Source organism: Prunus avium, chromosome 5, assembly GCF_965620075.1.
Source record: "Prunus avium chromosome 5, drPruAviu1.hap1.1, whole genome shotgun sequence".
NCBI classification, from domain to species: Eukaryota; Viridiplantae; Streptophyta; class Magnoliopsida; order Rosales; family Rosaceae; genus Prunus; species Prunus avium.
The window spans coordinates 18752380-18767781 of NC_142288.1; the positions used below are offsets into that span (position 1 = coordinate 18752380).

The window sequence follows — 15402 nt, forward strand, 5'->3', positions numbered from 1 at the left end:
TGCAAATACGTGGCCAGTAGACCTTCACACACATTTCCCATTTATGGCTAATTTCTCAACTTCTTTAACAGAATTAATAATAAAAATTAATTCAGATACCATGAATAAATTCATTTGTGTTTTTTTATTACTTTTGTGTATAATTCTTGAGTATAAAAATCACAAGAAGAGTAAATACGTATACAAGTATTTAAAAATGTACAACATCATGTTATATACAAGTATCCAAAACCTGTCACAACACATTTTTTTTACATCATTTAAAAAACAGCAAATCAAAGACAAATGTTTGTTTTCTTAGAGTTTACACAGCAGCCAAACAGAGCACACAGAAATTTTGAATGAAAAAAACCCAACATTAGTGAGGGACGTTCTATTTTCTGCTTTTTAGGTTTTTATTTCTAATTTTGTTTTACGGATAAAATTGGAATTTAGAATTGGGAAAAAATATTATTTGAAGAGATGACTGGTTTAGCTAAAAGAAAAATCCTATTCCTCCGAACCAAAAAAAAAAATCCTAACCCTAATCCTATACACTTTGACTGTGAGCCAAGTAAAATCCTATATGGAGTTTCCCAAAACCCTACACCCACTCTATATATACATGGTCTCATATATTGTTCTGAATATCAATAAACGTGATCTTCATAAACCCAAAATTCTACCAAGTTAAGTCTTTACTATATTGTGAAAACTGCTAATCTTTTTCTTCCATATAGTGATATTCTTCACAGATCTTTCACACCCGGACTTCCGAGACTTGTTCTGCAAGGTAGTGAAAACCATTCCGATCCGAGTTGGAGGATATCGAAGATCTCTGTTCGCAACAATGGAACGCAGAATTATTGAGTGGGATCAAGGATGGAACTCTATCCAGGAGGGGATTATGAATATAAAGTGGAGAATTGCAGAAGGGTTACCAGAGAATCAAGTCAATGCCCCAGTATATGTTGATATTTACACCACTATCTATAACATGTGCATTCAAAAACCTCCCCATGATTATGCTCAGCAGTTTTATGACAAATATCAGAAGACATTTGAGGAACACCTTACTTCAACGGTGTTGCCCTCTTTGAAAGCGAAGCATGACGAGTTTCTGTTGCAGGAGTTTGTTAAAAGTTGGGCAGATCATAAGGTTATGCTTCGGTGGATGTCCCGCGCCTTTTCATATCTTGATCGCTACTTCCTCGCTCAGAGAAGGCTTCCTGGCCTAAAGGAAGCTGCAATTATCTACTACCGCAATTTGGTTTACCAGGAGGTAAATGCTAACGTGAGAGAAGCTGCAATTCGTCTTATTGATGAGGAACGAGAGGGAGGAGAAATTGACAGAGCACTTTTGAAGAATGTGATAGATATATTTGTTGAAATTGGAGCGGGACAAATGGATGCGTACGAAAAGGACTTCGAAGGATACATGCTAAACGATACTCGTGATTACTATTCTCGTAGAGCATCAAGATGGATGTTGGAGGACAGTTACACGAGTTACATGTTGAAGGCAGAGGCATGCTTGAGAAGAGAGAAGGATATAGTTTCTCATTACCTGCATCCAAGAAGTGAGCAGAAACTGGTGGCAATAGTGGAACATGAGTTGTTGGTGTTTTATAAAACTCAACTGACTGAAAAGAAGCATTCTGATTCTGGATCTAGTACTTTCACGGGAGATGATAATGTGGAGTATCTTTCTAGGAAGCTTGCAGCTAATGGAATTTTGTAACATAATGTTTCTGCTGAAGAAGATGCTGCAAGGAGCCAGGCTTAAATGAATCGCATCAACAATCATGAACAATAGACATGTTAATATTTCTTGCTTTTTCCAGTTTGACCCTTTTGTTTGCATGTAACGGATTCAAAGTGGATTAATTCAGTTTTAATTTGCTTAGTTTAATGTATGCAACCATATATGGAGCATGAAATTTCTTACTTTTAGTTCCTCTGCCTTCTCTGTTTACACCGGGATTGCTTAATGTATTTTCAAGATCTCTTCATTAACTTTCTTAACGAGAAGCATGATGAGTTTATGTAGTGCAGGAGAGCTTGTCGAAAAATGGGAAAAACATAAAATTATGATTAAGTGGCCGTCACTCTTCTTCAATGATCCGATCCTTACTTAGAAATCGCTACCCGGGCCGAATGAAGTGAGACTATTACCTGCTTCCATGATTTGGTTCGGCAGGAAGTAAATGCTAATGTGAGAATTGCATTACTTGTAAGTGGGGACGGCAAATTGACAGAGAACTATTGAAGGATGTGATGGATATATTTGTTGAAATTGGAACGGGACGAATGGATGCTTATAAAGAGGATTTGAAGAACTACATGTTGAAGGCAGAGGAATATTTGAGCAAGGAGAGGGATAGAGTTTCTCACTACTACATGAAACCAAAGTAGCGAGCAGAAGCGGGTGAGGAAAGTGGAATGTTGGTGGTTTATGCAACTCAACTATCTGAAAAGAAACATTCTGGTTCTGAATGTCATGCTTTTCTTCGAGACGATAAGGTGGAGGATGTCTTATTTCTAGGAAATATGTTGCTGCTGAAAGTTCAACTTTGGTAATGTTTTGTGCGCAATGGAAGCCATAGTCAAGTCAACAATACTTGACTAAGAAGAAGAAAATGACTTGTGCGTATTTGGAAGGTAAGGAGCAAGCAAAACGCCAATAGACTATGAAAAATTAAAAGAAACTTGGTGGGAAGGGTGACAGCAATTCAGATCAAAGTACCCCTGTTTTTTTCATTTTTTCCAACCAAACTACCCAATTCCCAAGTAAGCTATTCTCGTTTATGGGTCCCTAAACTTGAAAAATCAACCCCAATAAACACTCCATGATGACACAAAGTTTGGTTAAACTTACAAGACACCCATTTCTTTATATCAAAACTGAGTCTCTCTAGTCTTGGTCTTTACATCTCTTGAAAAAGACAGGTACAATTAAGCATCCCAACAACTTTAGTCTAGGCGGCAGAAGCTTCAATCTCTTTTGGGTCTTTCCATCTTGGAGTCATCTTCTAGGGTGTCCAAAGACTTTTTCCCATAGACTTGCTTTTCCAAATTTTTATATAACCTGTCTTTATATATGTATTTGTAACAGGCTAAGGAAACCCCTCAGAGTGTCTTTCTCATTGCCAAGCTATGCATGCCTTCACCTTCTTCATCCTCTTCTTCACTTCCATCTTTCTTGAAACACAAGCAAGCAATGAAAACTGCGCAACTATGTGCACTCATGGGACTCCCCATATTCAGTTTCCTTTCCATGTAAGAGGGCAGCAGCCTGACCATGGCGGTGACCCTATTTATGGGCTTGACTGCAACAACACCACCAAAACTACCACAATCCACTTCCAGTCTTATGGTGACTTGGTCGTCAAATCCATCTCGTATGACATGAAAAGGCTTGATCTTCTCGACCCCAAGAGTTGTGTCCATGAAGTCTTTCTTAACCTCAATCTCTCCCTCACCCCATTTCAATATTACTATGTTGTGAAGGAGCACTCATATCTCAACTGTTCAGTTAGGCTTCCGCCTTCTTTTTTCTCCGAAATCCCCTGCTTAAGTGGCTCTGGCTATCATGTTTACACTGTACCCCCTTCTTTGGCTGTCCCAAATTCTTGCAAGGTTGTGAAAACAGTTCCTATTCCTTTCGGGTATAGTCCTTATCTATCTGACAATAGTTTTGGTCTTGGATTAACTTGGGGCTCAGTTGGGGATGGACAAGAAGAAACAGAATCCTTCACCATGGCACCTGTGAAAGGTAAATTCCATTTCCCTTTTATTGTCCTCTCTTTTCTTTTGCCTGTACTTTTTTCAATTATTTTCTTCCCTTATAATTCTTTATTTAATTAATGGACGAAATTAAAGTAGAAACAAGAGGGATATTATTGTTCATCTTGTAAAACCAGAAACAACCCATATAAATTCTATTAATTTGATCTAGTCATAAGTCATAACAAACAAAGAAAAGTTTTGCACTTGGGAGAATAATCTAATCTAAAACAAGATTCCAAACCGGACAACTTTTATTAAATTGACAGAAACACATGCTCCATTTCCCACTTGTCACGTATTCCTTTGGCTTTTATGTGTTTACTTTGTCTTTGATTCATTAAAAAAACACTACTTGGGACTTTAAATATATGATGACCTAGGACGTGCTAGTCAACCAAAGAACACAAGGAAGCTTCCCTTCTAGTCACTTTTGACCAAATCAATGTCGTATATTATCAACCATCAAGGTGTAAGAAAAAGCCCTGCTTAGGTGACTAGTTTAATGAACTTGTATTTTACAAAGAAATGATTTCTAATACGTACTTCTGGTTTGATGTGTGCAGTGATATGTATAATCTTGATTTTCACGGCTGCGGTACTGAGAAAATTAAAAAGGCAACAACATTTTATTGAAGGGGAGGATCAAGTTCAGGTTGAGAAATTATCGGGAGACTATAGACCCCTTAAACTTGAAACATGCTGCAATTCCGATCTCAAGCAAGGAAGCAGTCAGGGTGAAACAGTTTTGGACATTAAAATCATGAAGCAACACAAAATGCAAGCTATGTAATAAATTATTATGATTTTATTTTATTTTTAGATTTATTCAGACGAAGAATTCAAGAGAAATGTAGCATCCACCTTGTGTACTGGGTTAAATACTAAGTTGGATGACCTTTTTTGTCTTTTTACACAATAATAAAACTTAAAAGCTTAATGATTTAAGTATTGGGGTGAACAAAGAAAAGTGTGGGGTTTAAATAGAAAAACTCTTAGTTATATACACATTCTTAGCACTAGTGTTATATATAAACACTACACCATTTAATTTCTATATAAAAAAAACCCAAAAATCAACAGCTGGACCCTGTTGGATTTAATTTTAATTATTTTATACACGGCAGCATAACATAGCACACATAAATTTTGACTGAAAAAAAAAACCCCCAACATTAGTGATGGACGTTCTGTTTTCTGCTTTTCATGGTTTTTCTTTCTAATTTTGGTTTATTAAATTCGAATTTAGAATTGGGAAAACAAAATTTATTAGTTTAGCCCGTTAGTTTATGGGCTTGGTACGTACTTTTTCCCTTTCTTAATTTTTCTAGGAAAGGAACACCTGTGTATACTTTCCTAATCCTAATCCTAATCCTAATCCTAATCCTTTGACCACAAAAAAATATTTTATAGTGTGAGCCAAGTAAAATCCTATATGGAGTGGGAGTTCCCAAAACCCTACACAAACTCTATAAATATACATGGTCACCCTGGTTATGAATTTGTCTCACATATTGTTCTGCAATCCATCTGTTTGAAAATCAATAACCCTGATCTTCATAAACCCTAAATTCTATTAACTTAAGTGTTTACTATATAGTGATATTCTTCTCAGATCTTTCACAGGCCGGTTCACGCGAGACTTGTTCTGCAAGGTAGTGAAAAAAATTCCGATCACAGCCGGAGGATATCGAAGATTTCGGTTCGCAACAATGCAATTCAGAATTATTGAGTGGGATCAAGGATGGAACTTTATCCAGGAGGGGATTATGAATCTAAAGAAGAGAATTGCAAAAGGTTCACCAGAGAATCAAGCCAGTTCCACAGAGATTGTTGATATGTACACCACTGTCTATAACATGTGCACTCAAAAACCTCCTTATGAATATACTGCGCCCCTTTATGACAGATATCAGAGGACATTTGAGGAGCACATTACTTCAACGGTGCTGCCCTCTTTGAAAGCGAAGCACGACGAGTTTCTGTTGCAGGAGTTTGTCAAAAGCTGGGGAGATTATAAGGTTATGCTTAGGTGGATGTCTCGCTCCTTTGCATATCTTGATCGTTACTTCCTCGATCGACGATCACTTCCGGGGCTAAAGGAAGCTGCAGTTAATTACTACCGTGATTTGGTTTACCGGGAGGTAAATGCTAACGTGAGAGAAGCTGCAATTCGTCTTATTGATAAAGAACGTGAAGGAGGAGAAATTGACAGCGCACTATTGAAGAATGTGATAGATATATTTGTTGAAATTGGAGCGGGACGAAGGGATGCTTACGAAAAGGACTTCGAAGGATACATGCTAACCAATACTCGCGATTACTATTCTCGTAAAGCATCGAGATGGATTTTGGAGGACAATTATACGAATTACATGTTGAAGGCAGAGGAATGCTTGAGAAGGGAGAGGGATATAGTTTCTCATTACCTGCATCCAAGCAGTGAGAAGATGCTGGTGGAGACAGTGAAACATTGGTTGTTGGTGGTATATGCAAATCAACTGATTGGAAAGAAGCGTTCTGAATCTGGATGTGGAGGTGATTGCCTTACAGTTGATAATATCGAGGAGCTTTCTAAGAAGTTTATTGCTGCTGTAGTATTGGAACAGCAAGTTCCTGCGCAGTGTTCAACCTTGTTCCAACAGGCTGAAGATGCTGCAATGCAGGAATGAAATCAAGCAAACACTACTACCAAATTGTAAACAATAGACATGGTAAATTTGTGTGGTTTTTATCATTTAATTAATCTTGAAAAACATTTTTTTTCCATTTTCTTTCACATTGTTGAAAAGTTTTTAATTCGATCCTTACCTGGAAAAACTCTGCCAATGTGATCAAATTGACAAGTACCTTGAATTGCTAATCAGAGTTGTTGCCATTGTGAATTTGTGACAATAACTTGCGTTTTGGGTACAAACCCCATCAAAAAAACACCATACCCAATACCAAAAAAGATGGAGGATCTTTGTATATATGGCCACTCTGAAAAATATCCCATTGAAGCATTCCGTCGAACAGCATGCAGGCAAAATCCAAACTAACCCAGACATAACATACTCTAACCAGGTAAAATCTGACTGAAAAACAGGTACATGATCGCATTTTCGGTTTCCTCACTAAAAAATAAAAAAAATCTTGACAGTAAATGGGTACAAATATTAACCATCGGAAATGAATCAATTCCTACTTGTAGTTGAATATTTCCCTAAAATTGAAAAAACACTCCATGATGACACAAAGTTTGTTTAACATCTAAACCTTTAATCTGATTCTCCGGTTGGAATATGAATAAGTTGGAGTGGCTGAAGATTCTTGCAGTCTGGATGCATTCTCCCCCTCCATGGGTATTCTGGACAGAGAAGAGAGACAGATAGAAAACTTGAGCAAAATTCACCGAGAAACTAAATAAAACAGAAAATTGATCGAAAATTTTTAAAGGAAAAAAGAAAAGAAACAACAATGCGAATCAAGAACTTCAATAACTTTATTTACAACTTCAATAACTTTATTTACAGAGAAAAAGAAATTTACGAAGATGATATCCACTAAGCCATGCATGCGCTGACCTCAGGTAAGGATTAACGACCTCATGCACCGTGGAATTTGGAATCTTCGTCGTTTCGGGTTGACTAGGGTTGGCACTACTGGCGAGTAGTAAGCGAAGGTCCTCGACCAGTTGGGTTAGAGATTTCTCCATATCCTCGAGCTTATCTTGACGATGGTCCTCCTTCATTAATTGATTTCGTCAAATCGACCAGTTGGGTTACAGATTTCTCCATATCCGATATCTTGTGGCGTGAAAGTGAAACGTCAAGGCATGGTCGTCCTGAACATCATGACTCCAGGTGAGCTCAACGGCTGCGGAGGGTCCAGATATATTCCCATCCCCGTGATAGTGTTGCTAAACAAACCATAAAATTAACTGAGTACACCTACTATCAAACTATTTATTAAATTACTAATTTACTCTAATATAAAATGACTAAAAAGGATATATTGAATTGTCAAACAAATGTAATTTTAGTAAGCGCACCTTACTTACCATATCCAACCCTAATTGAATCTAAGCGAAATCCACCAAAAGTTAAAGAGGTGTTCGGCGAGAAGCCACCGAAGGGTTAAAGAGGTGATTCGACAGGAGGCTGCAAAGCATATAAAGAATCTGTCAAAAACATTTAAAAAGTGGGAAAGGTATCCTAATCTATATTATGCAAATCTGGTTTTAAGTTTTAACCAGCCAACCCAGTACAAGAGATCTTTTGAAGACCACCCATCAAATCATGTTATAAACAAGATCACCGAATAAAATGGTTCTTTCTGAATTAAAGATGAGGGGGAGGGAGGAGGGAGGGGGGTGAACTTAACCATACCCTCTGAACTTTGACTCGCTATACCCCTTACCTTATGTTCTTTTTAAAGTTCTTTTCATGAATTCAAATATGAGACTTTTGATGCTTCAAATGTGTAGAACCCAGTTCAATCCTTGTTCATATTGAAAAAAGTAATATATAGGAATTGATGGATTCTGAAGCAACTTGGAGCTGTGGAGAACTTTGATGAAAAATTAAAGTGAAAGGAATCCACATGGATATGGTTATAAATACTCAAAACCAACAAAATGGGAAAGGAATATGTTATCCCAATATTCACTCATGACAAAGATGAAGATGAAAAAGATGAAAAGTAGTGTTTTCGGCAGCAAGGTGGGTTTGGTGGTCTAATAGTGTTTAGGTGTTATGTGATAGTGCATTAGGGTGTACAAAGGGTATTTTTGGTAGCTAAATAGGGTGTACTTAGTTAACTTTACATTCTGATTAAAATATTATAGTGTACTTAGATCATAGGGTGTACTTAGTTAATTTTAGGGTTCGTTTAGCAGCACTTTAGCATGACATAATATACAAAAAAATTTATAGAGCCTATTTGAAGAGAAAAAAGCAAAAACATAGTCACTTTGTCATTTTTTCATTGGTTCTTCAAAAAATTTCACACACTAATAACCAATTAGAAAGTGACAAGTGTCTAGTTTTGGATTTTTCTCTTCAAATAGGCTCTATAAGGGTTTTTGTATATTATGTCATGTTAAAATGGGCTTATTTATGGAAGGCACTATTTTGAATTCTAATACTAAGGCCATCTTCAGTCATGGGCCATATGCCCAATATAACCCTAAAATAATGCAAAACTCATCTCCAACCACGGGCTAAAAAAATTTTGGCCAAATTTGGAGGGCCACATTTGGCCCTTTAACCCTCCAACTAGGCCAAATGTAGCCCAGCTTTGGCCTATACCAAATTTTTTTGTGGGCTCAGCGCATGTGCTTTTTAAGATGAGAAAGTATCATGCGTAGGCAAGAGCGTGAAACATCTCATGCAACTGCAGATCAAACTGTCAATATTAAAGGCACGTTGACATCATCGATGACGTCAGCTAGCCGTTAGGTTTTTATTTTTATTTTTAATAACCTTTTTAAATGTTTTTTAATTTATTTTGTTTATATATATATAATTGGTTTCTGATCGTTGGAGGTTAGAACCATTAATTGAAAAGTTATTTTTTATTTTTTTATTTAAAACTTTTTAAAATGTTTTAAATTTATTTTGTTTTAAAATATATATATATATTAAAAAATATTGTCTCTAAATCGTAGTTTAATTAAATTAAACAATACATAGTTGTGGAATATACGAGTGTTGTACCATAGTTTTTCTCAAAATAATAAAATATGAATGACCCTAAAATATAGCCATGCATGGTTGGAGATGGAAAAATTTAGCCATGCACTATTCTTTAAAAAATTAATATTTTGGAGGACTAATTTTTTAGCTATGGACTACATTTAGCCCTATGACTGGAGATGACCTAAGTATCTTATTGCACGTTGAAGTCGAAGATATACGATATCTTATTGGTCTAATGGAGAATTTTGAATTTTGGGCGCAGGCAGATGCTTTGGCAAACTTAGGACATGATCTTTAACAACCATTTGTTTAGGGAATATTCTTGGTTTTTTTTTCTTTTTGTGTCATAAAACCACAAGTATTATTTGAGACCATTTCTCTGTAAATTACAAATTCTTTGAAGTATAGCAAACGAAGCAAGAAGCTGTGCCTACATCTTGATGCCTATAGATGACAAGTTTAACATCACTCTCTAAAACAAATTATAATTCATGTACTTCTACTGGTTCCAGCACATAGCAAGAAGTTATATGAAGAGTCCAACACTTCAATCATGCAAGATACTTGAACATGTTATGATTTTCCTTGTCCCTCTCCAGGTAGTCACGGACGATGAGATCTTCAATCTGCTTCTTAATTGCTCTCATGTCAGGCTTGAATTTATGTCTTAACTGCTCAACACACTCCACAACTAATTGCTGATGACCCAAAACCTTCCGACTCTTCATAATCCGCACGATTGCAGCATCAATAGCATATCGCCTGAATCTGTCAACATCTTGGATCACCTCCTTCCTTTCATCCACTGGTGGGAGAGGAATCTTAATTCTTCTCATTCTGTCAGTGAATTTGGAGTTGAACACAAAGTTGTCATTTGGCGAGATAGTCTTTGCATTAGGCTCTTTAATAAGGATCTTGTACTTGGCACATGAAAGCGAATGAAGGATTCGAACAGCTGCGTCGTGGGTAAGGTTTAACTTACCCAGTATTTCTGAATAGCTCAATTTATCAGCGCTATTGAAAAGTAGCAGGATAGCAGCCTGATAGGTTGACACAACCAATTCGATTTCTTTTGGCTCAAACTTGCCAATAATGTTGCAAGTGCCCAATGAGTAAATCCATTTAATTTTTCTGCATTTCGTCTTTGTTTCATAGAATCCCTTGAAGACTTCAACACATTTCACCATCTCTGCAGGAAGGCTAAGATCAGATGATTTATAACTTGGCCAGAAACCAGTTGTAAGAACGGTGACGGTCAAATCCATCCCAGGATTTACATTTGGGTTACTGTGAAGATACTCCTCAAAGCTGGTCTGATTATCCCGAGCCAATGTCAAATCTGTGACCATTCCCTCCATTTTTGAGGTGAACTGTCCACCGAATTGCTGTTTCATCTTTGTTAGAATACTTTTTTCATGTTCCTTGTTGGCACTCTGATCAAAAAGTAGCCGGCGAGAAAGTTTTTTCCTGTAGAATTCTGCAAAAAGGTCTTTGTCACTGATATAAGCAAGCAAGTTAACAACCTTTTCAAGCATTCCTTCTATGGCCTCATCGCTCAACTTCTGGCTCCCACTCTTTTTGAGGATATCATCACAGAATGCAGCAAGTAATTGAGCACTTGAATTCCCGGAAACAGATTTATTGCAAAATCCATCAAACGCCTCCCTAAGAGCCTTGTGAAAGATATGGTTTTTTATTAAGAAATCTTCGAAATGTGCCATGTACTTATCATGAAGCTCGATCATTTTTGTGACAAGGACCTGTTCCAGCATGCCAGAAGCTCTATCAGAAGCCTGGTTGTTTGCTGCATATTCAGCCTGTTGGACCAAGGTTTTAACTTCAGCGCTAACTTTCTGTTTAAATACATTAGCAAGAGGTTCAAACAACTCATGTTGCACTTTTTCCACCAGCTTTTGCTCACTGCTTGAATGCATGTAATGAGAAACTCTAGCCCTCTCCCTTCTCAAGCATTCCTCAGCCTTCACCAAGTGATCAAAACAAAAATCCTCCAAAAGCCAACTTGATGCTTTACGAGTATAGTATTCACCAGCATGTCTCAGCATGTGTTCCTCAAAGTCCTCCTGATAAGTATTTATTTGTCCCATTCCAATTCCAACAAATACATCTATCACATTCTTCACTAGTGCCCTGTCAATCTGCTCTCCAGCACGTTCTTTATCAACAAGACCAATTATGGTAACTCTGGCATTAACATTTATCTCTCGATAAACCAAATCTCGGAAGCATGTAAGTCCAACATCATTTAGGCTAAGAAGTGATCTCCTAGGAATGAAGAAGCGATCAAGAAAATTAAAACAGTTTGACAACCACCTAATCATAACTCTATAATTTGCCCATCTTCTCACAAGCTCCCGCAGCATAAATTCGTCGTGTTTCTCTCTTACAGAGGGCAACACCGTTGTGGTTACATATTCCTCCAATGCCTCCTTATATTTATCATATAGCTGTTGAGAATAATTATGAGGCGGCTTTTGGGTACACATATTGTAGATAGTTGTGTAAACGTTCATATATTCTACCGAGCTGAACTGAGGCTCCGGTAATCCTTCTAAAATCCTCTTTATTTTTGTTAACATACTCTGGATATAGTCCCATCCTTGATCAAACTCGATAAGTTGGCGACAAATTCCAGCTATAATGAAAGGATATGCAACAACATGTCACGGAATCTGCTATGGTTTCTTGACAATATATCAAAGTGAGTGAAAATCAAAAGACCAAATGTTTTTTAATGTCTCCCCATCTTGTATCTCTCTTGAAATTTTGACATGATACAAGTTCCAAATAAGAATTCCTCCTCCCCCAAACACTCATAGTTTGACAGGAAATAGAAATGAAAAGTTCTGCAACTTGAAATTTTGCATCAGATTTCTTCCTAGTACAACATTTTGCATGCTTGTTCTGAACTGGATAAATTTGATCAAACAAAAATGAAAGAGAAATCTATCATAATTACAAATTAGTCAATTGGAAATTCATGGAAAGAAGTATACCTGAGATCATTGCTATGAGGGAGGAGCTGACGGCTTAGGAAGAAAACCCAGGAAGTGAAAAATCGAATGGCTTCGTGTAGAGGCCGAGAAGCTTCGTGAACCCTCTTCTTCAATGGGCTCTCCTCTGCCACTCCAATTGTCACCAACAGCTCTCTCTCTCTCTCTCTCTCTCTCTCTCTCTCTCTCTCTCTGTATCTACGCAGCTGGAACAAGTGCTCTAAATAAAAACCCAAAAGCAAAAGCAAAAGCAAAAAAGCAAGAACGAGGACTTGAGAAATGGAAATTTCTGTTATACTTCTGCACAAAACTGAAGTTTGCTCAGGCCATTTTCTACGAATTTGCCCCAACCTGACCTGACAAAGTCAACAACGATATAAACAGAGTCCAAAGCTTCAAAGCAAAGCAACCTGCACTAACAAGATTGGGCCTATACCTTCCTTACGGGGTTAGGCAATTGGTTACACAAGACTTTCAAAGGGCTTCTTTGGATACCCCTTTTGCTATATTTTAAAATTCCCATAATTTTTCTAGACACCCAATCTCATTTTCTGATATGCCAAAGGTAACACTAGAAAGAAAAATAATAATAATCATATTTTGGTTCTTAAACTTGGAAATAAAGAAAAAAATAATAAAGAGAGAAGGAGGGCAACCACCCTAATTTATCATCATCTTCCTTATATTTTTCTAATGTAACACAATTTGCATTATGCACATTAGAATATCATCTCACGAATGCATTGTTTGTTCATGTGAATTCAATTTTATTTTTTTAATAACATGATAACTATCGTATTTTAGTTACGTTATTCCGATGGAGCATAATTCAATTTACATATTAATATTCTGTCTTAGAAATATAATATCCTCATTTATTTTTCTACACCAGGTTATGTTCACTATCTTGTTAGAAAAATATGGTCAAATATGTTCTAAAATGCAAAGTGAAAACCATTCTACTTATCACTAAAGAAAACTCTGATGAATAAACCTTACACTAATTAGGCAGGGTATCTAATTTAAAATGGAAGGATTCAACTTATGAGGAAAGAAAAAAAAATGAATAAATCTTGCGAGGATTCAACTTATTATCACGCTCCAATATGGGTATGTTCAGTGACGTAGCTTGAAATTTTGTTAAAGAGAGTCAACCTTAAACAATTATGATAATCACGTTGTAACATTGGATGAAAATTAGAGCCCCAATGCCCAAAAAACAAACCCTCATGCAAGCTACCTAAAAGCAAAAAGTAAAGGTAATAAATCATATTTCTAAATTATGGAATCATCCATAGATCTATTTTAATAACTTAAGAGAAGGAGTTCTCATAAATACATGATATCTAAACTATAGAACTTATAATATGAAATAAAAAAGATGAAAACACCATTTATGATATAGAGATGCTACAAGTAGAAAAGTGTCAACCATAGACAGGTCAAGAACACTCTAAAAGAGTCAAAATGTTCTTTCAACGAAGAAACTTAAAATGGTAGAAGGGCCAGCTGGCCCTCCTAGGCCTTAGCTGGCTCCGCCAATGGGTACGTCACAACACCACATCTCATTGAAAATACAAGGTTACAATGTTTGAGAGATCATACACAATAACATGTTGCGCTCTCAATAGACGTAAGCAGTGGCGGACCTATTAAGACGCAAGGAGGTGCAACTGCACCTTCTCTCGCCGGAAAAATCATTGTGGGTGCTTCAAATTGCCCATTTGCTCAGCTGGTGATTGTGCACATATTACCTTATTTCCATTTTCAACATTTAAGTAAATGTCTTTGTCCTTTTACTTTTATTTATTTTTATATTACTCCATTTACTTAAGTTTACAATGTAAATAAGGAAGTATCCCCCATTTGGATTCAAATAAAAATACTAGAAAATCAAATTCCCACCAAATCAAAATATGAAAATTCAGTTTTAGTGCAAAATACGATTTAAGCTAAAAATCAAATTCCCCCATTTGGACGTAAGGCGTATTAGGTTTAAAAAACAAGTTGTTTAAGACAAAAAGCTGAAACAGAATTCATTAATTTAAACAAAAGCATAATTATTCAAATGTCACAAAATCAGAGTACATAAAACAAATTATGAGTCTCACAGAAAACAAAATAGATTTCATTGTTGTCACCACTATTATATCCTTTCACCGTGTCAACTCCTCAAGATCACCTGCATCAAAACTGGATTCCAAACCAAGCTAAAATCGCAATAGGATAATCACAATAGTATCTTTACCTTTTGAAATAAAAAATGCAGAATTGTTCATTAGGTGGGGGACAAAAGGGCTCTTTATTAACTTATAAGATAAGATTTTCCATTATTTAAAAGGAAAAAAAAAAACCTAAGTCAATGACCAAAAGAAAAAAGAACTAGGGAGCTTTTACTTTAAGACACTATATAGTTTACTAATTTGGAAGATAGGAATACAATTTTACCTAATTAATATAAGACCAAATACCAAAAAGTAACACCTATTTTTACTAAAATAAAATTAAAGAACATAAAAATTACAACATATGCAATTATATTCAAATTTCAGTATTTAGTTTTATACAAAAAATAACAGTTGTCAAAACGACATAAAAAAATCCAAAACTGAACCAGAAACGACGTCGACTCAAATTGAATCCTAACCCCTTCGCGCGACCTTTCAACTTCACCTCCATAAACCTCTTCAACTATTCCACAAAATTCCCCAAAATCTCATACAATCGTTCGCATCAATGGCGACGACCACCAACAAAGACCACCAACGATCGAAGCCGATTCTTTATTCTCTTTTTCGACAAAAAAGGGTAAGAAAATATCCACACTCTTCGCATTTGATATCGACAAATATGCCATCATCATATATAAATCACTATCTGTTTCTAGTAAACAACTCGAATAACCGGGCAGCGAATACCATAACGTGAAACTACCCAACTGCAAA

General features: G+C 36.3%; 2 protein-coding genes and 2 pseudogenes across 3 annotated transcripts; 3 read left to right on the forward strand and 1 right to left on the reverse strand.

Annotated features, from left to right (window-relative positions):
* The first annotated feature begins 31 nt into the window (after positions 1 to 31).
* On the forward strand, positions 32 to 1814 carry LOC110756435 (cullin-1 pseudogene; annotated as a pseudogene).
* A 1255-nt stretch (positions 1815 to 3069) lies between these two features.
* LOC110756396 (putative RING-H2 finger protein ATL21A) lies at positions 3070 to 4713 on the forward strand. Its single transcript, XM_021957825.2, has 2 exons — positions 3070 to 3754; positions 4332 to 4713. Exons 1-2 carry the CDS (start codon positions 3136 to 3138, stop codon positions 4556 to 4558), a joined length of 846 nt encoding a protein of 281 aa, XP_021813517.1. The 5' UTR covers positions 3070 to 3135; the 3' UTR covers positions 4559 to 4713.
* Positions 4714 to 4851: 138 nt separating this feature from the next.
* Positions 4852 to 6873, forward strand: LOC110756436 (cullin-1 pseudogene; annotated as a pseudogene).
* A 2871-nt stretch (positions 6874 to 9744) lies between these two features.
* LOC110756464 (cullin-1-like) lies at positions 9745 to 12815 on the reverse strand. Of its 2 annotated transcripts, none has more exons than XM_021957904.2 (2): positions 12461 to 12815; positions 9745 to 12099 (listed from the first exon to the last, which is right to left on the reverse strand). In XM_021957904.2, the coding sequence occupies exons 1-2, from the start codon at positions 12468 to 12470 to the stop codon at positions 9998 to 10000; spliced, it is 2112 nt and encodes a 703-aa protein (XP_021813596.2). In that variant the 5' UTR covers positions 12471 to 12815; the 3' UTR covers positions 9745 to 9997. The 2 variants fall into 2 exon arrangements, with proteins under 2 accessions (XP_021813596.2, XP_088109758.1); XM_088253632.1 differs by having other exon boundaries at positions 9745 to 12310.
* Positions 12816 to 15402: the final 2587 nt, after the last annotated feature.